At 47.6% G+C, this 21,148-nt stretch overlaps 1 protein-coding gene across 5 annotated transcripts in view; it reads left to right on the top strand.

The window, feature by feature from the left end:
• Positions 1-21,148, top strand: part of ANKLE2 (ankyrin repeat and LEM domain containing 2) — a 162,112-nt gene that overhangs the window by 90,376 nt on the left and 50,588 nt on the right. For all 5 annotated transcript variants that reach the window (XM_069756102.1, XM_069756103.1, XM_069756099.1 and 2 more), the window contains one exon: positions 9,791-9,963. In XM_069756102.1, coding sequence (XP_069612203.1) covers positions 9,791-9,963 — 173 coding nt within the window. The remainder of the gene's footprint in view (positions 1-9,790; positions 9,964-21,148) is intronic.

Below are 21,148 nucleotides of genomic sequence, written 5' to 3' on the forward strand. Positions count from 1 at the left end.
TCCCTCAAGACAAAGTCTTAGCCCTTCAACAAGGAGGCCGAGCGCTTCGTCAGTCTTACCCTCGCTCCATCCGGTTTGCAATGAGGGTACTAGGAAAGATGGTGACCGTAATGGAAGCAGTCCCATTTGCGCAACTGCATCTTCGTCCCCTACAACATTCCCTTCTGGCAGCTTGGGACAGAAATCCTTTCTCCATCGACCGAAGGTGCCGCTTATCCCTACAGGTTAGACTCTCAGGTGGTGGACATTGAACTCTTCCCTCAACCAGGGGAAGTCTTTTCTACCCATTCAATGGCTAGTGGTAAAAATTCTTTCGGGCTGGGGAGCAGTCTTCCACCACCACACTGCTCAGGACCGCTGGTCAATTCAGGAGTCGAAGCTACCGATTAACGTTCTGGAGATCCTTGCTGTTCGACTGGTCCTGCAGCACTTTCATCATCTTTTGGTGGGTCATCCCATCCGTATCCAATCAGACAATGCCACGGCTGTTGCATACATCAATCAGGAGGGTACCTGCAGCAGGGCGGCCATGCCCAAGAACTCACATCATTCGATGGTAAAAAACATCCACTCGGTGATCTCAGCAGTGCACATTCCATGAGTGGAAAACTGGACCACAGACTTCCTCAGCGTCTCATTTTGGGGGAGTGGGAGCTCCATCTGGAAGTCTTTTCCCAGATCGGTCTTCGCTGGGGGATCCCAGATGTGGACCTCATGGCGTCCAGACTGAATGCCAAGGTTCCCCAGTTAATAGCGAGGTGTCGACGCTCTGGTTCTTTCATGGTGCCATACATATCCGCCTTCCATACATTTTTCCTCCTCTACCGTTACTCCCTAGAGTAATCAGGAAAATCAAGGCGGAAGGAGTACCAGTGTCCTGGTTGCTCCCGATTGGTCTTCGCGCGCATGGTTCGCAGTGTTGGTACGTGTCATTGCCGACACCCTGGAGACTTCCGGATCGGCCAGATCTGCTCTCCCAGGGCCCCATCTACCGCCAGAACTCAGGGGTCCTGTGTTTAGTGGTATGGTCCTTGAATCCTGGGTCTTAACCAAGGCAGGGTTTTCTCAACACGTCATTTCCACCATGGTTAGTGCCCGTAAACCCTCATCGGTACGCATCTATCATCGTACCTTGGAGACATTTTTTTTTTTTGCTTGGCGCAAGGAGCGTGGGTTTTATCCTCTCGTCTTCTCGGTTACCACCATTTTAGAGTTCCTACAGGCCGGTCTGGACTCCGGGCTGGCACTCTGTTCTCTCAAGGGCCAAATCTCCCCTCTATCGGTCTAATTTCACAGGCACATTGCATCAAGACTTCAGGTTAAGTCTTTCTGCAGGGGGTACTAAAAGAAAGAACTTGGCACTCAATGCTTGTGAAATTGTAATCGTAGTAGCCAAAAACGTTTCGGTCCTACATCCGGACCTTCATCAGTTACGTACTGTGGTGGAATAGTTGAAGGAAATGACTAAAATGTCATATAAGGGGGGGCGTGGCTATGTAGCCGAAGAAGACGGAAGCATCTTAAGAGAGCTCCGTATATCCTGAGATATATCTGCCACAAATACTGATTGGGACCGAGTGGTGCCAACCCGAATCGGAGTCCTACATACCAGAGAGCCCTCTGGATCTTTGGGGGACCGCTACAGACATCCGTGGAGTCGGGAGCCGCAGGAACCGGAGCGGACAGGAGATCCCCGCAGGTGACGGCGGCCATTTTCAGAGCACGCGCCAGGAAGCACAGGACGCGGCGCTGCCCTTTGCTGGAGCTGAGCCCCCTATCATCCCGGAGGCAACGGCGGCTGACCGCGCTGGTGAGAGCAGCGGGGCACCTGCACGTGGGAGCAGAGAGGGAGCATGGAACACGGCGCTGCTCGCTGCTGAATCCCTTTCATCTTGGAAGCAGCGGCGGTGAATGGTGCTGGAGAGTGAGACGGGGAGCTTGCACGCAGGAGCGGTGAGGACTGGCAGGTGTCGGTACGTGCCTGGGGCAGCGGCCATTAATATAGCGCACACCCTGGCAGATAGGGAGTTGCGCTTTTAATTACATCAGCGGTGCTGGGCAGTGAGAGTGTGCCTGAAGAAGTAGGGGTGGTGCAGTGTGGGCCCTGAAAAAGTGGGACCTGCGCCCCCCTGTCGGGTGGACATTGTCCCTACTAGTGCCATAACACTACAGGGATTAACCCCTTTCTAGCTGCTTCCCCGGTGGTAACTGTGAAACTACACAGCCTGCGTGTTACAGTGACTATCTCTGAACTTCCCCATAATTGCCTCTGAGGTCGCTTTGCATAATCTTCTTGTGAACACTCATCATGCAGCACCCTAGAGGAGCTGCAGCCGCTGAAAAATTAAAAAAATATGCCAAGGATGATCCTCCTGATAATGTGCGCAGTCTTAGAAATAACCCCGCACAATCTCAGCGCAAAGGTCGCCCCTCTGATGGTAATGAGGAGAGAGGAGAGGATGAACTGACTCTTAAACAGGCATCAGAACAGTTGATGCAAGCTATATCTCTCACTAGATCATCTCTCACGGAGAAAATAGAAAATGTGCATACTGAGGTGGGGCGCCTGCGACATGACATGCAGGCTATGAGAGGGCGCATCTCAGAGGTTGAAACGAGGGTGTCTCATATAGAGGACACTATCACCCCTATGGAAGCTAAACTGAATAAAGCTGCTGGATCCGTGAATGCCTGGAAGCAAAAGGCAGACGACTTGGAAAATAGGCTGCGCCGCAATAATATCCGAATTATAGGTCTCCCGGAGCGGTCAGAGGGCCAGCAGCCTGAGCAATTTCTGGAGGAATGGCTTAAGTCTTCATTGGGAGATGGATTCTCCTCAACATTTTCAGTGGAGAGGGCCCATAGGGTCCCGACGAGACCTCTCCCTCCTGGAGCCCCTCCGCGACCTTTTCTGGCGCGTCTCCTTAATTGTAGAGACAGAGACACCATCCTTCGCTTGGCGCGACAGAAGGGCCTCATTAAATTCGATAATGCTACCATATCGATCTTTCCAGATTTTTCCATGGAGCTTCAAAAGCAGCGGGCACGATTTATAGATGTCAAGAAACAACTTAGAGAGAAGAACATTGTCTACTCTATGCTTTATCCGGCCCGGCTCCGTATTATTTATAAGGGCTCCTCCTTATTTTTCACAGACCCAGCGGAGGCGATCGAGTGGCTGCGGTCCCGTGTGGGATCGAATGCGGAGGACTCCTGACCTGGGTTCCCTGACTAATGGCAGTATAGATAGAGCTCTCTGTCTGGGTGCAGGAAATGTCAACAATACCGGACACTGAATCCAGTGAGGGTATCCCTTTTTCAATTTGACTGTGGGAGTATGGAAATATACTCCTCTATTGTTCAAGTTTTGTTCAATTTGGTTTTATGTATTAGATTTAGTTGTTTACTAAGTATAGTTGCCGCTAATGCTGACTCTTTGCTCTGTGCAATGCCGCTGAACTACACCCGAATAGTAATGATATGCATTAATTTTCCCTTTGAGATTAAACATGGGGGCTGAAATTATATGTATGACCTGGAACATACGAGGTATAAAGACCCCACGAAAGAAAATTAAGGTGTTTTCGCAGATAAAAAAATACCACCCTCATGTTGTGGCACTAATAGAGACACATTTAACAAGGGACACAGTTCGATGTATGCAGAAATCGTGGGTACAATGGTCCTTGCACACATTCCACACTAGCTACTCTAGAGGGGTTTCTCTGCTGATACACAAGGAGGTCAGATGGGAGGCCAGGGAGGCGAGACGTGATCCAGAAGGCCGTTTCGTTTTTGTGCATGCATTTATTAATTCACGAGAGTATGTGTTGTTGTGCATCTATAATCCTCCTCCTGCTAATGTGTCAATCCTCCGTATGGCTCTAGGCTTCTCCTTAAAATATCCAGAAGCCAAGGTTATTTGTATGGGGGACTTTAACTTAGTTATGAATCAATCCATGGATAGATTGAGACTGGATGACGTAACACCAGGGGACACTTTACCTCAACAACCCTCTCAATTAGCATTGTTTATGAACGGGAGCGGGTGGTTAGATTTATGGAGAATAAATCATCCGGAAGTTAGAGGGTACACCTGCCACTCGTCAACTAGACAATCTCTATCTAGAATAGACTATATATTTGGGTCGAGTGAGTTGGCGTTACGGGTGGATAGCATTGAACATGGTAATCGGGGGATCTCGGACCATAGTCCAATTATTCTAAAACTTAAATATGAGCAATCCGATAATAGTAATAGGTTCTGGAAATTGAATCCCTTTTGGTTGAAATTGATAGACTCTAGTGATAGGACGGTTGATCAGTTAAACGTTTTTACTCTAACACATTCGGAACTCCAAAACTCTGGTTTATTTTGGGATACCCTGAAGGCATACCTGAGAGGATGCTTGTCTTCAACTATTTCCTATATCAAGAGGGTAACGGCGAGGGAGGACGAGGAGATAGAGCAAAGATTAAAAGACTCAGAGGCCACTTATATAGCTAATCAGTCCAGCAGTAATAGAATTGAATGGCTTACTTCCCAGAGACTATATAACCAGCATGCAGATGCTAAGTCAAAACGCAAACTATTTTTTACTCGGCAGTCCTATTTTGAGCTGGGCAATCAAGCCAGCACACTCCTGGCCTTCTTGGTGCGGCAACATAACACCTCCAACACAATATTGCAGATCCGGGCGTCTGATGACTCGTTGGTATCCTCTACTGATAAAATACTTCAGAGCTTTTACGATTACTACATTTTGTTATACAAGTCTAAAAGTGGTCTTGATGTTGATGAATGCTTGGATTATCTATCAGATATAACATTCCCTTTGCTAAGCCCATCTCAACGAGCCCTTATGGAGGCTGAATTCACCCTGGAAGAGGTAGAACATGCAATAGCGGATATGGCTACTGGGAAGGCCCCGGGACCTGATGGGTTCCCCATTGAATTTTACAGGAAATACCGTGATAAATTGGCACCTATATTGCTAAAGGTACTTAGGGGAATATGGGAGGGTGAATCTGTACCTGAAACATTTTATGATGCTAATATTGTCGTGCTCAGGAAGGAAGGGAAGGATCCTCTAGATTGTGGATCATATAGGCCAATTTCTTTGGTGAATGTTGACTATAAAATTTTTACGAAAATTCTAGCTACTAGACTGAATACGATCATATTGGATCTCATACACCCAGATCAAACTGGTTTTATGCCCGGGAAAAATACCTCTATTAATATCAGGCGGGTGCAATCAGTTATTCAATATAGTTCACTAGAACCGGACAATAAGTGGGCATTGGCTTCGCTGGACGCAGCCAAGGCTTTTGATTCCCTCGAGTGGTCTTTTCTAATTGCATGTCTACGGAAATATGGGTTTGGGAATAAATTTCTGAGAGGGATAGGTACATTATATGCGAAGCCTGGGGCGCGAATGGTGGTAAACGGCTCTGTGTCTGCACCATTTTCTCTGCATAGGGGAACTCGCCAGGGATGCCCTCTCTCCCCAGCTTTATTTGCCTTGGCAATAGAAGCCTTGGCAATACGGATGAGGTCCTCTGTAGATATTAAAGGGATACATATTGCTGATCGGGTGGACACTATAGGTCTTTATGCTGATGATATGGTGGTGTTTATGGACCAGACAGAAGATACATTACCAAAAGTAATAACGATGATTGATAAATTTAGTAAATTTTCTGGCCTATGTATAAATTGGGACAAGTCTGCTCTGATGCCTCTCTCTCATACCCCAATGCCAAGCCTTGAAACCCTCTCGCTGCTGCCCATTGTCTCCAATTTTAAGTACCTCGGGATACATATGACTCAGCGCAGTCACCTAGATTTACATCTCAATATATATCCACTAATTGACGTGGTTAAATCTAAATATGCTACCTGGGACAAGCTCCCGCTATCTGTAGCTGGTCGTATCAACCTGATCAAAATGATTTTACTCCCAAAATTGAGCTACTGTTTTCAACATAGTGCCGTTTTAATACCTAAATCTTTCTTTGCAACCCTAAACTCCCTTACTACATCCTTCATATGGGGGAAGGCTAGACCTAAACTTAAATTATCCACCCTGCAGAGACCCAAACAGGGGGGCGGGGCGGCTTTGCCGGACTTCTATCTGTATTACCTTGCTGGGCAGGCCAAAATGATAAGTGAGTGGATGCCCGGGAAATCTCTTCCCAACTCTGAAAGCCATATATTACATTCAGCTAAAGTTGATTGCCCGATGGGTTTTTTAGAGATGGAGAAAATTGCTGTCCCTCGTTTGCTTCCTTTGCTCCGCCTGGCACGATCAATATGGAGACAAATTAAAAAAGTGACACAATATGTCGATATAGCAGCAGAAATGCCGTTATGGAACAATAGTTACTTTCCGGGATTATTGGGTCACCCGTCTACCGAATTTTGGATATCACATGGCGTTCTCACGGTGAGCAATATACATAGCCAGGGGGTTTTTGTTTCTTTTGAACAATTACAAAATACTCATAATATACCGAAGTCTCAATTTTTCCGCTACCTGCAACTAAGATCTGCCTTCCAATCACATATACGAAACACGGGTGCGGGTAGAGCTATTTCAACTCTGCCGTTAATAGGAATTCTTAACTCACAGGGCCCCCAGGGACTCATTTCCTCTCTATACACCTACCTGATATCCATAGGTGAAGAATCTGCCATAGATTCAATTAAGGGAAAGTGGGGGAGACTTCTTCCGGATACACTGGGAGAAGAATGGGATGAAATCTTGGAATCTCCAACTAAGGTCTCCCCATCAATCAATAATAAGATGATCCAACTGTATATAATCTATCAATCTTATTTGACCCCGACTCGTCTTTTTAAAATGGGCCGTCTTCATTCATCAGACTGCTTGAGGTGTCACTCTGGTGACGCAGATTTTATCCATATGATATGGAAGTGTCCTGTTATTTTTCAATATTGGAGAGAAGTGACGGTACTATTGACATCTTTGGTGTCGATCCCTGTTCCACTTGAGCCACTGGTATGTTTGTTTGGAGTATGGGAGGCGGAGGCTTGGGATCACCACACGGGAATATTTCTGAGGGAATCACTGTTTATGGCACGAAAGGTGTTGGCGCTGCGTTGGATGGGAGGTTCTGGTCCATCTCTTAGAGCATGGGTTGACTTAGTAAACTCAATTATTCCGTATGAGCGGACGCTATATCAGAATAGGGGTTGTCCAACTAAATTTGAGAAGATATGGGGAAGATGGAATTCATCCTGTCATACTATATAAGTTAAAAGGACTCAATATACGCATAAGAAAAGGGTGTATGATTCTCTAGACACTATTTACCAACAGAGCGGGTTTTATTTAGAACTCTTTTTCGTAAGCGGCATTACGTTAGTATTAGAGGCTTTATTAGAAGTTAATGTAGTTACAGTTAAGGTTTAAAATAAGGCATTAATGATTAACATGCACAATTTATTATCCTTATAATATCTTATACATGGCTATGTATGGTGATTTCCTGTAATCAATGGATAATGATAAATACAAACAAAATGTGTATGATCTTTCCTGAATTCAATAAACGAATTTAAAAAAAAAAAAAATGTCATATAAGGCACAGCATAGTCTGTGTCTGGTATTGCGCAGATCGTATTTGGGCACACAGAATGGACTTATTTCGCTGATATGTGCTGTGCTGGTGTCCAGACGCGGTATCCCCACTAGTCTCAACTAGCGGGGATACCGCGTCTGGACACCAGCACAGTACATATCAGCGAAATAAGTCCATTCTGTGTGCCCAAATACAATCTGCGCAATGGGGGAAATTTTGTTCTGTGTGCTCCGATTCTCTTATCGGAGAGAAACTGGTCACACTATGCTGACACTCTATGCAAATTATACTTTGATCAAACTCGTAAGAATTTGATTAATCTCCTGAATTAGTTCTTACCCTAGCCTTGGGGTATTATCACAAGAATGCAGTTTTGGTGCATTTTTTTTTAATGCTAACATTAGTTGCGTTTTGCTGTACCAGCGATGTCTATGAAATTCCAGAAATCTGATGCACACAGTTTTTTTTATTTTTTTTATCCTCGGTATTTTGTGCAAAACCTTAGGTTTTGCAGCATAGAGCATGTCACTTCTTTCATGTCAAAAAAATGCAAGTACCAGGTTTTTCTGTAGGTTTTCTTGTTTTTTTTTTTTTTGTTTTTGTTTTTTTGCCAAAACCTAAAGTAAAATTTTTTGCTCTAAACTTTATTAGTATGCACAAGACAAATGTAGCATGACAAACACAAAGTTTTGTTGCAGGAAAAAAAATGCAGCGAAAATACAACGTGTGAACATAGCCTTAGAACTAAAATTCTGCTTTGCTGCAAAGTCCCTTGCACAGTGAAGGATCAGAGGAGAGGTTTTGTGAGAAAGGGGAATAAAACTAAAAGCAAAGCTGCTTGTGATGCAACAGGGTCTGTGTAAATCCCTGTTTACCTGCGCTGAAAAGATTAGTTGGTAAGTGAAGATGGACACAGGGAGATTTAGTGCCCGCACTGAGGGAAAAAAGGTGTACAGCTCCGGTAATCAGGGAGCAGTATATTGGCATTAATTGCAATTTAATCCTTCGCTACACATTGAATAAAAAGACAATTTTGCGTTCATGCACTTACTGAGTTTAACTATGATGATACCTTAGAGTAGCTAGGTGTGTCAATCTTCTCCCGATGAATAATATGTATTTAGTCCCGCGCCGCAGGTCCCGCGCCCTTGTCACTAAGGTGACAAGGGCAGCATTTTAATGCTATTAACCTGCATGTTAAGGTACCGTCACACTCAGCGACGCTGCAGCGATATAGACAACGAGCCGATCGCTGGAGCGTCGCTGTTTAGGTCGCTGTAGAGACGTCAAACACACCAACTCCAGAACGATGCAGGAGCGATCCAGTGATGTAACGGCGACTCACTTATTGTTCTCGCTGGTTGTTAGCTCCATGTAAAAACATTGCTGGCATCGTTGCTTTTGATGTCAAACATGACGATACACGCCGACCTGACGACCAAATAAAGTTCTGGACTTCTAGCTCCGACCAGCGATGGCACAGCGGGATCCAGATCGCTGCTGCGTGTTAAACACAACGAGATCGCTATCCAGGACGCTGCAACGTCACGGATCGTTGTCGTTCTTGTTGCAAAGTTGCTGAGTGTGACGGTACCTTTAATCTTATATCTGCAGGATAAAATTGGTTGAAATGAAGGGTCACCCTTTTAAAATGAAAAAAAAAAAAAAATACAATTTCTCATTTCAGAAAACTCCTTGTCTCTCGGCTGCAGTTTGCATAAAGCACAGCTTTGGTTTCTTACTCCTCCCTCCCTGGGTCTAGTGCGGAGTCTCCTTCTGCTCCCAATGTCTGTTCTGTGCAGCTTTCACAGCAGCCAATAACGGAGCTCAGCGACTGTTGAGATGACAGCACGAGCCGCTGAGCTCACTTACTGGCTGCAGTTTGGTCACCATGTCAGTTCTGCAGAACATAACAGTAACTAAGAGCATCGGTTAAGACTTAATGCGGGACCTGGGGAGGTTGAGTAAAGAACAGCTCTTAGATAAAACTGGAAACCCTTTGAATAAATGTGCTAGATCACGAACGTTTTGTGATGCAGGTACAGTTTACTTGAATAGAAATGTATGAATTTGCTGTTGCTTGTAATCAATTGAAGAAATCTCAGAATTTATAGATTTGCTAATATAGCTTGCATGCATCTGCACTTCACAATCACAAATTTATTTCTGCTCTTTTTACCAGGCCATTTTTATGTCCCTTTGCTGCGTGCTGAGGATAACTCTTCATTTCCTATAATTGGTACACCATGGTCACCTGAGCAGCCTGATATTCTTTCTCAACCACGGTACTGTGGGAGCCCAAAAGATCCATTGCTAGCTGTTAAAGCATTTGCAGGACCCATGAGCCCTTCCAAGGTGAGAGACTTAAGTAATGGAATCCATTTTAGAGTCAACCCCTTCATGACATCTTCCGTACATGTGTACAGTATGTGTACAGCGTGATTGCACAGGCTCGCTCCGAGTGCTGACATGATCAAAAATGGGTGTCAGCTCTGAGAGCTGACAGTGCTGCAAAGCCTACGATCGGTGCTGGTGCCAATTGCTGACATTTAATCGCTTTGTTGCCTCTGTCAGTAGTGACAGCGACTGATAGGTAGAGCTCCCTCTCTCCTCTTATCGTCACAACATAATTGCATTTGCGTTGTATCGATGGTGACCCTAGGTTGAAAGATGTCCGCAGGGTCACCTACGTACGGTTACCCATAAGCTCCTGATCAGAGCAGGAGCGCCATGACACTCCTCCTCCCCACCTGCAATGTACAGATCTAATGCCCTGCAAATAGTACAGGAAAGAAATATATCTTGGTACCGTGTTAGCCAGTAAGCTAGTAAGCATTGCAGAGTGTGAGATCAGGGCAGAGAAAGTTGATGTCACATACTGGGACAAGGTAGAAGAGTAAAAATAAATAAATGAGTAAAAATTTGTTAAAAAAAATCACAAGATAAAACAAAAAAAAAAAAAAAGGGAGCAGAGGGGCCGTGCAGCCACGAGAAGTGCTGCAGCTCCTAGAAAGGGCGAGAAAGCCCAACAGATTGTAGTGAGCGTGTAGAAGTGAAGCGCAGAAGAGTGAAGAACTGGGGATAACTGCGACTAGGCTTCCTCCCTACAGAAACAGGAACACATGGGCTACTTGCACAGTGAACAAGTCTGTATGATCATGTTCACACACCACCAAGAAACCTGAAGACACAAAAGTGCAGACTCCTGTAGCCAGAAGACCGAGCTTGTGAGAGACTCCAGGTCTCACAGCAGGACAGCTGGATTACAAGTCCCCGTCCACCCTTACATCTGGAGACACAGTGGCGAGTAGAGCACGGGTCGTGATGGAGACCCTGTAAAATGACTCGAGTCACCTGTCATATGGGTTAGTGTCCTGTCCTTCTTGGAGGTAGAGACCACGAGAGGACCTTGTGTGAGGCCTAGGACAGCAAGGAACTACACCACAGCGCTAGAGGGAAGGCTTCTAACTCCACCTGGTAAAGGGGACTCCCAACTCGCTTCCAAGCCGGCCGGACCCTACCTATGATCTGGTGCCCTGGACTGTGGCTGCCTGAATTCATCAGTAAACCAGGTAAAGAGACTGCAAACCTGTGTCCTCCGTTAATTGCTACATTACCCACCAACTTCGTCTATACACTGGGAGCCCTGGGGACCCTGCTTCACCTGTGGGAAGCTGTACCATCATAGCTGCCATAATATCACCCCAGTTGGGACCCCTTTAAGCAGCATCGGTCACCTCTGACCGAGAACCACAGGTGGCGTCACGAACACAAACTTCATTCAAAACCACTTAAAGGACGGTCCCTCTCCACCTCCCTATGAAGTGGATGGAGGGTTCCTTCACCGACCAAATTGAAGGCACCTGACCTGCAACAGAGCGGTCGAGCTGTGCAGCTCCTCACAGCGGGCCCCACCTGACATCCATTCGGTGAGTGACAGGGGTCGGGTTCGGCAGGAGGGCTCCTGGTGCACCGTGGCTACCCAACGGACACGAGCTAGCCAGCACTGGAAATTTACTCCCCGGCTTCGGGACGTCCCGCCCACTTGCTCGTGCGCTAAGCCGGCTCCGCCCCTTCTCTTCCCGATGTCCAGAAGTTTTCTCCCCGGCTTCGGACTGTGCTAGTGCACATAATAATAATAATAATAATAATACACACTTGCTACCAGAAATTCCTGAGATTCGCCCTGACGAAACAGAGGGGTAGTTTATCACTTTCAATTCAAGTGTCTCCCCTTCGGCCTAGCTTCAGCCCCAAGGATATTTACTAAACTAATGTCAGAGGTAGTAGCCTATCTAAGGAATCAAGGTATTGCCATAGTACCATACCTAGACGACTTTTGATAATGGTGAGGTCAGAGAAGCTTCTCAAGATCGACCGCAACTTCACACTCTCCATTCGACAAGATCTGGGATGGATTGTGAATTGGGAAAAATCACGCCTAGTTCCAAATTCCAGAATAAAATTTTTGGGGGTCATATTAGATTCCAACGCCAGAACATCATTTCTACCAGAGGAGAGACAGAAATCGTTAATCGAGAACATATACCGGTTCAGGAAAAGCACTTCCTCTATAAGGGAAGCAATGAGCGTCCTAGGCTTAATGTCAGCCTGTGTGAAATGGAGCCAATTTCACTCACGGGGGTTACAGAAGCAAATTCTGAAGTCTTGGGACAGAAGGCAAAATTCTCTGAAGATGGGTCTTTCTCCTTCGGTAAAGAAGTCCCTAACCTGGTGGACCGTCCCGGAAAACCTGAAGGTGGGAGTTCCATGGATCCTCTATCCCTGTGTCACTGTTACCACAGACACCAGTCAGTACGGATGGGGCGGGCACATAGGAAGGACATACTACCAAGGGAAGTGGAGTCCTGAAGTGTCGGCCAAGTCATCAAACTTCAGAGAACTTTATGCAATGTTGAAAGTGCTCTACCGGGCCCAGTCTCAAGTCAGAGACAGACACGTGAGGATTCTGTTCGACAATGTGAAAGCGGTGGCTTTTCTAAGGCACCAGGGAGACCCAAGACACCCATCTCTACAGCACTTGGCAGACCAGATTTTCAGATGGGCAGAGAAATCCGTCAGTTTCATCTCGGCAGTTCACCTGGAGGGTACCAAAAACCAGGTAGCAGATTTTTTAAGCAGAACGACAGCGGATCCCAGAGAATGGGAATTGAATCCAGAAGTGTTCAGCAATCTGTGCCAGCGGTGGGGGACGCCTCTAGTGGATCTCTTTGCCACCAGGTCAAATGCAAAGGCCAGAGCATTTCTCTCTCTCAATCCTCCAGAGGGAGCAGCGGGAGTCGACGCGCTGTCTCAACATTGGGGAGAGGGTCTTCTGCACGCTTTTCCACCCCTGCCACTGATCCCGAGAACGCCCAGGAAGATAGGTTGTAAGGCAGCAAAATCAACCATTGCTAGGTGGATTAAGACTACTGTAAACCTAGCGTATACAGCCCAGGATCCCCCCAGATACCCTTAAAGCCCACTCAACCCGAGCTATTGCTACATCATGGGCAGAGAGGGGGGGAGCTTCAGCAGAGCAGATCTATAGGGCGGCGACTTGGACCAGTCTTTCTACTTTTGCCAGACACTATAAACTAGATGTCTCATCAGAGCAGTTAGCTTTTGGTAGAAAAGTATTACATGCAGTAGTCCCACTCTAGGTTTCCATTCTTTGGTATTCCTCCTATGGTGCTGTCAGGTGGTTAACTGGAAAACAGTAATTAGACCTACCGGTAGTTGTATTTCCAGGAATCTATCCTGACAGCACAACTAGTTCCCTCCCAATGCAAATTTGTATTATAGACTAATGTAACATTGGTGTAAATTTGTTGAATAAATTCTCTTTTTTGCATCCATCCAGATGTGGTACTTGAAAAATCACTGGTGGGTGGAGTGGGGAGGGTCCTTTTAACCGCTTGTTGTTCCTGTCCCACAGAGGGTAAGAAGGATGTCCTCCAATGGTGCTGTCCGGATGGATTCCTGGAAATGCAATTACCGGTAGGTCTAATTACCGTTTGTTTGTTTTTCATGGTGTGTAGTAAGCATTTTGTCTAGGGATGAGTGAATGGCTTCGGATAACACCTTATCTGAAAAGATATAGCGCTTACCGACTAGCTGCATCAGGAACCTGGATACCTGGATCGCTCACGATAATCAGCTGATAGGCGCCACAGCTGCATGTGTTGCGGCTGTGCGACAGTCACAACACATGCATAGAGAGACCAACAAACGGGCTCGGGAGCGCTCCAGGTATCCGGGTTCCTGATGCAGCTATTAGGTGAACGCTATATCTATTTGATAAGGACTTATCCGAAGCTATTCACTCATCCCTAATTTTGACTTGATGCGTTTGCAAAATCCATTCTGTACAACTTTATTGAAGAGTGAAAATGGAAAATTTTTCAGATATGCCATTTATGTGCCTAGTTTGTGCCAGTGAAAGGATTGCTTACTTTTAAGTTAGGAAATACAATATATATGACCGAAAATGTTGGTACCCTTGAAATTGTGCCAGAAAATCAAGTATTCCTCACAGAAACTTATTGGAATTACACATGTTCCAATACACACAAAGGAAATAAATGTGGATAACAAAACACAAAAACAACTTAGGGGGAAAAAAGGCAAACTGGACATAACTTTATACACAACCCCAAAAATGGGCTGTGCAAAATTGTTGGCATCTTTCCAAAATTGTTGATAACCTTTCTTTCAAACTCATCTATGGCAAGTAACGTGTCAACAATATGAAAATCATACCTGAAACCAGATAAAAAGAAGTTAACTCATTCTTTGCATTGTGTGTCTGTGTGCCATTCTTTGCATTGTGTCTGTGTGCCAAACTAAGCATGGAGAACAGAAGAAGAGCACTGTCTGAGGACTTAAGAACAAATTGTTGAACATCAACTTTCTCAAGGTTACAAGATCTCCAGATCTTAATGTTTCTTTTGTCCATGGTGCGCAACATAATTAAGTTTGCAACATATGGCACGGTAGCTTATCTCACTGGACGTGGATAACAGAAAAAAAAAATGAAATATTGCAACGCAGGATAGTTAGGAGGGTGGGTAAGTAGCCCCAGTGAAGTTACAAAGAAATTCAAGCTGTCCTGCAGGCTTGAGCTGCGTCTGTTTCAGCGTGAACGGTCAATCGACAGAACGCTATGGCAGGAAACCCAGGAGGACCCCACTGTTGACACAGTCATAAGAAAAGCTATACTGCCGTTGACCAAAATGTGAGTAAGCAAAAATCCTTCTGGGAAAGCATCTTGTGAACACATGAGTCCAAGATAAAGATTTTTGTTAAAGCACCTCATTCTACACTTTAACGAAAGCGGAATGAGGCATACAAAGAAAACACCATACCTCTGTATAGTCAGATAGTTGGATGTTCAAACACACTTTGGGGTAGTTTTGCTGGCTCTGGGTGCATTGACTGTGGGCACTACATTGCGACCCAAAATACTTTGCAAGGCATCAGTGTCACGATTCCCCTGACCGCTGTCACCAATCGGTCAGGATTCACACCGTGACCGTCACCCCTACGCCACGGATTGAGGTGACTTTAGGCCAACAGACGGCTATCACATGTGCAGGGGGGCTTATCTTAGTTATCCCTCCACTCCACGATGTGATGAAAAACCACACACAAGGCTATTGACCTCTTAGTTTACAGCAGGGGCTTATTCTACGTATCCCACTGCTTTTCTATATACCACGAACTGCAGGGATTTATGTATATCCCGCTTACAGTTCCACTTAACACTTGCAGCTCTCTGGCGCCCCCTTACTCTCAGGTCAGATTAGGTACTGCACCCTGGGTAATTAGTCGCCAGACAGACTGCCTGCTATGTACTGGCTATTGGGCACGCTGCAGCGACGCGATAACTACTCCCACTCTGGCAGGAACAATAATTATTGACGCCGCAGCCGCTACAACATAACCCAAAAGTCTGCACACTATCGGTATCACTGCCACCAGCTTCGATTAAACGGGTCCGAAGCTAACACAGTAGCATATTTCCCTTCAGAAGACAGGGTAAGTTTAGAGCAGGATGAACGAACTAATATTAAATATTATATCCCATAAAAATAATTAGGCGGTGCTTTATCAAAAATATTTTATAAAGAAGTTACAAATGAGACAATTGCAAATATGTACAAGGGTAATTATAACATAAAGGGAATAAAGGAGAAAAGATAGCACTTACATGTTCACAGAATGGCAGGCAACCATACGTCCCAGCTCATTTGGACGTGCTGCTGGCTTCAGGAGCAGACAAGAAGTCAGGAAGCAATCTGAGCTGGGGAAGCCTGCCACAAACTTAATACCTTAAGGCTGTGACATCACAGAAAGGCTGGCTTATCCAGACCCTCCTCTCTCTACATTCTGAGTAAACTTTAAACTATTTTCTCTAATTTCTATAACTTCACTACAAAACACGTCATAGTTCTAACAAACCCATCAATCATCTCGGATTAACGTGAGCATTCTAATGAGATCAAATATGTCCTATCTGGGATACATATTTACAGAGAAAACCCTACTTCTTTACCAGACGGAGTTAGAAGCCCGAGTATCAAGGGATGGGTACATACAGAGTGGGAATACGAATATATATTTTCGTGTTCTTACCGTAAACATGGTGCATAATATCGTACCAAAACCAAACAAAGAATCTTTCCTGAATTTTGGAGCCACTTTTCCAGTTCCAGCCAGTGCAGGTGGGAGGGGTGAGGGACTTTCGTCCGAGCCTGGAATTTATGACCCCAGGGCAATAAAACCCCCTTCTAGCATACAGTCCGTAGCCCAGAGAGAAACAAGGAGAGTCAGCTAGTGAAGGGGGGGTTTAGCCCACCTCATGAGCTGAAGAGCAACTAAACTTATGATATTTCATACCATATCGTGACACCTCCCCCTTTTGGTGTGCGCTAGGGAGGCAGTACCCCACGGTATGCCTTCATGGGCACCTCAGTAGGTTCACCCTGGCGGGAGAGTCCATCTGCATTCCCATGCTCTTTGCCCGTTTTGTGTTCAATGGTGAAGTCAAACTGCTGAAGTGCAAGGCTCCAGCGTAGCAACCTGCCGTTGGTTCCACACATGGCGTTTAGCCAGCGCAGAGGGTCGTGGTCGGTCACCACAGTGAAGGGGCGGCCGTACAAGTAGTGCTGCAAGCGCTGCAGGGCCCAGACTATGGCCAGGCACTCCTTCTCGATTGTGGAGTAGGCCACTTCCCTCGGCAAAAGTTTCCGGCTCAGGTATAACACGGGGTGCTCTTGGTCCTCCGAGTCAACCTGGCTGAGCACAGCACCAAGGCCAAACTCGCTGGCGTCGGTCTGCACAAAGTACGGTCAACTGCTGTCGACTGCTTTCAACACAGGGGCGTTGCACAGTGCGGTTTTCAACGCCTGGAAGGCCCCCTCACAGCCATCTGTCCAGTTGACGATGTGGGGTAGCTTCTTCCTGGTGAGGTCCGTCAAAGGTTTTGCCAGGCTACTATAGTGCTGTACGAAGCGCCTATAGTACCCTGCAGTGCCCAAGAGGGACATCACCTGTTTCTTGGTCACGGGAGTGGGCCAGTTCACGATCACTCCCACTTTGTCAGGCTCTGGCTTCAGGGTGTTCCCGCCTACCCGGTGCCCCAGGTAGTGAACCTCCCTCATGCCCATCTGACACTTTCCCGGCTTGATGGTCAGTCCTGCTTGGTGAATTCGCCTGAGCACCTCCTCGAGATGCTGCAGGTGTTCCTCCCAGGAGGAACTGAAGATGGCAATGTCATCCAAGTACGCCACGGTGTACTTCTCCAGTCCCTGAAGCAGGAGGTTGACCATCCGCTGGAAAGTGGCAGGGGCATTCTTCATGCCGAAGGGCATGACCGTGGACTCGTACAGTCCAAAGGGTGTGATAAAGGCGGACTTCTCCTGCGCCTCGGGGCTCAGGGGAATCTGTCAGTATCCTCGACTCAGATCCATTATTAGGTAATCTGCGCCAGCTAACTTCTCAAGCAGCTCCTCGATGCGCGGCATTGGGTGCGCATCCGAGGCTGTGATGGCATTGAGCCCCCTGTAGTCCACGCAGAACCGGGTGGTCCGGTCCTTCTATGGCAAGAGAACTACAGGTGATGCCCACGCGCTCTTTGACCGTCGAACCATCCCCAGCTGTAACATCTCATCGATCTCTTGGCGCATAATCTGCTGCACCTGGTCAGAGATTCGATAGGGTGTTCGCCGTAGTGGGGCGTGATTCCCGGTGTCCACCTCGTGGACGGCTAACTCAGTCCTCCCAGGTCGGTTGGAGAACACGACCCGGAAGGGTTCCAGTGTGGTTTGCAACTGCACCCGCTGGGGTTCAGTTAACGAGGCGCTTACCTCCACGTCCTCGATGGACCCATTGGCCTTGGCTTGGGCCAGCATGTCCAGGAGGGTGTCTTCCTCCCCGTCTTCGGGCAAGCTGCAGACCGGTAGGACGAAAGGTTCACTTTCGTGATGAGCCTTCATCATGTTGACGTGAAAGGCCTTTCGCCTAACCCGAGCGTGGTCAAGCGTGACCACGTAAGTGACCGGGTTGAGCTGTTGGTGGACGACGTACGGGCCCTCCCAGGCTGCCTGAAGCTTATCCGTTGGTACGGGGACCAGCACCCACACCTTTTGACCCACGTGGTAGGTCCGCTCCCGGGCGTTCTGGTCGTACCAGTGCTTCTGATCAGCCTGAGCCTGCGTCATGTTGTCATGCACCAACTGCGTCAAGGTCTGCATCTTGTCACGGAAGCGCATGACATACTCCACTAGGGACACTTCAGAAGGGTTCGGCTCCTCTTCCCAGGATTCTCTTACCAACCCAAGGGTTCCCCGGACTCGCCTGCCGTACAGGAGCTCGAAGGGGGAGAACCCCGTCGAGGCCTGCGGAACCTCTCGGTAAGCGAACAGCAGGTGTGGGAGGTACTGCTCCCAGTCGCGCCCTTGAGTCTCAACCCAAATCAGAAAACGTTTCGGTCCCACAACTGGACCTTCATCAGTAACGTTTACTGGGACAATATATAGATTCAAGTGGCTATATGGCCTGCCCGGAGGTAGCTACCAATATAGTATTGGATATCCAGAGAGAAAAGTTACAGCCTATATGGGTGCTGTCATCGCGGCGTCCACCGCTGAATAGCTGAATAGCTTGCTATTCAGCGGTGGACGCCGCGATGACAGCACCCATATAGGCTGTAACTTTTCTCTCTGGATATCCAATACTATATTGGTAGCTACCTCCGGGCAGGCCATATAGCCACTTGAATCTATATATTGTCCCAGTAAACGTTACTGATGAAGGTCCAGTTGTGGGACCGAAACGTTTTCTGATTTGGGATAATAAATCTTTCGTTTCTTCACACCACAAAGTTGAGTGCCGGGTTTTGTATTATTTGCTGATTACGGTTTGGGAACCTACCCGTGCACCTCATACGGTTGTGCACACGTGTTTCTAACTACTTGAGTCTCAACCAGCATGCGTAGCATCTGTTTGAGGGTACCATTGAAGCGTTCACACAAGCCATTGGTCTGTGGGTGATACGCACTCGATACCAGGTGCTTCACCAGCATTCTATTACAGAGAGCCTCCATTAGGCGAGACATAAATTGGGTCCCTTGATCAGTAAGCATTTCCCTGGGAAATCCTACACGTGAAAAGATGGCCAACAGGGCATCCGCCACCTTATCTGCCCTAGTTGACGACAGAGCTACTGCCTCTGGGTACCGGGTAGCATAGTCTACCACAGTAAGGATGTATTGCTTTCCAGAGCTGCTGGGGACGGCCAGCGGGCCCACAATGTCCACCGCGATCCTCTGGAAAGGCTCCTCTATCACTGGCAAAGGGATCAGGGGAGCCTTAATAGCAGGCCCCGCTTTCCCCACCCTTTGACAGGTGACACAGGAGCGGCAGTAGTTTGACACATCTGTCCCCATCTTAGGCCAATAGAAGTGTTGAGACAGCTGGGCCTTAGTTTTGCTGATCCCCAAGTGTCCAGCTAGCGGGATCTCATGGGCAATCCGCAACAACTCACCCCGGAATTGCTGTGGGACGACCAGCTGTCTTTCCCTCAACCACTCCTTTTGTGATTCTCCGGGTACTGTCTCCCGGTACAACCTTCCTTGTTCCCAGAACACCTTCTCCTTATCAGTCTCGGAGAAGAGCGTCCCGGCAAGTTGTCTCAAACTCTCTAGGCTCGCATCTGTGTGCAGAGCGGCCTGAAACTCCTGGCTAGGGGAAGCCAGAAGCGACGTCCGGGTCCCTTCCCCACGGGAACCCTCTTGGAGCTTCTCTGGGTCCACCTCTGGTTCAGTCACAGTAATGACTGAGGAGGGTCCGGAAGGCTGACAGTTATCTGCGTTCCGGGCACTCTGGCTGCGGGTGACAGCACCTACGTAGGCTGTCTCCCCGGGGGTTTCTACAGACCCATCAGCCGGCGCTGCTATGGGCTCTACCTCCCCATCCACCCCCAACACTCCAGGGGCAGTGCTACTTATGGGCCAGTTACCTTCCTCGGTGGCACTGGTCACTTTCATGGCATCACCTTCCTCACGGTTCCCATGCATCTCCCCATTTCCTGTAGCACCGACACTTGCCCCTGTTAGGGGTTCCTCAGCCGTCTCACTCCGCAGAGCGACGTGGCTGGGCACGCCTGTACCTATGGACACATTAACCTTCACAGAAAAATCATTATCAGGTTCAGCTGGCACAGGTACAACATTTTCACCATCAATCCTAGGAAAAAAATGGTTAATAGATGCATCATTACAAGATAAAGCATGGTCAGGTAACACATGCGATCTCCCATCATCATCATCATCATCAGGGTTAACGTTACCCTTATTAGTAGATTGGGGAGGGGTATCAGTGACGTAGTGGGCAACCAACCTCCCCAAATCAGTCCCCAACAAAACATCAGTGGGCAAATTATCAGAAAGCCCCACTTCCTTCACCCCGCTCACGGCACCCCAATCAATAAAAGCCCTGGCCATCGGTAAGGGACAGCTGATGCCCCCAATCCCAGTGACAGTTAGGGTTTTCCCCGGAATGATTTCTTCAGGGGCCGCCAGTTCGGGTCGGATGAGGGTTCGTTCAGCCCCGGTGTCCTTGAGGCCTGTAGCAACATGGCCTCCCACAGTGACGTGCTGTACGTTGTCACACACCCTCCCAACCACACCACCCACCAAAAGAACTGCTGCATTAGGCCCTGGGGCCTTGGCTGGGGTGTTCTTCTGCTTGGCTGGGCAGTAGGTACTGATATGACCAGTCTGATTGCAGTGGTAACACTTGCGAGGTTCGGTGGTAGGTCTGGTGCTGTTGGCTACGGGGACAGGACCTCTTGTGTGCTGGCTGGCAGGGGTACTGGCGTTGGTTGCAGGCTTACCCCCTCTCCAGCTGGTGGTGACTGGCTTCCGCACTTCCGATCTACGGTTGGCCTCATAGGCATCGGCAATCTGCGCTGCTTTCGTCACGTCTTTGGGTTCTCTGTCCATCACGAACTGTCGAACCTCAGCTGGGCAAAGAT

The sequence above is a fragment of the Ranitomeya imitator genome, chromosome 1 (genome assembly GCF_032444005.1).
Source record: "Ranitomeya imitator isolate aRanImi1 chromosome 1, aRanImi1.pri, whole genome shotgun sequence".
Lineage (NCBI taxonomy): Eukaryota > Metazoa > Chordata > Amphibia > Anura > Dendrobatidae > Ranitomeya > Ranitomeya imitator.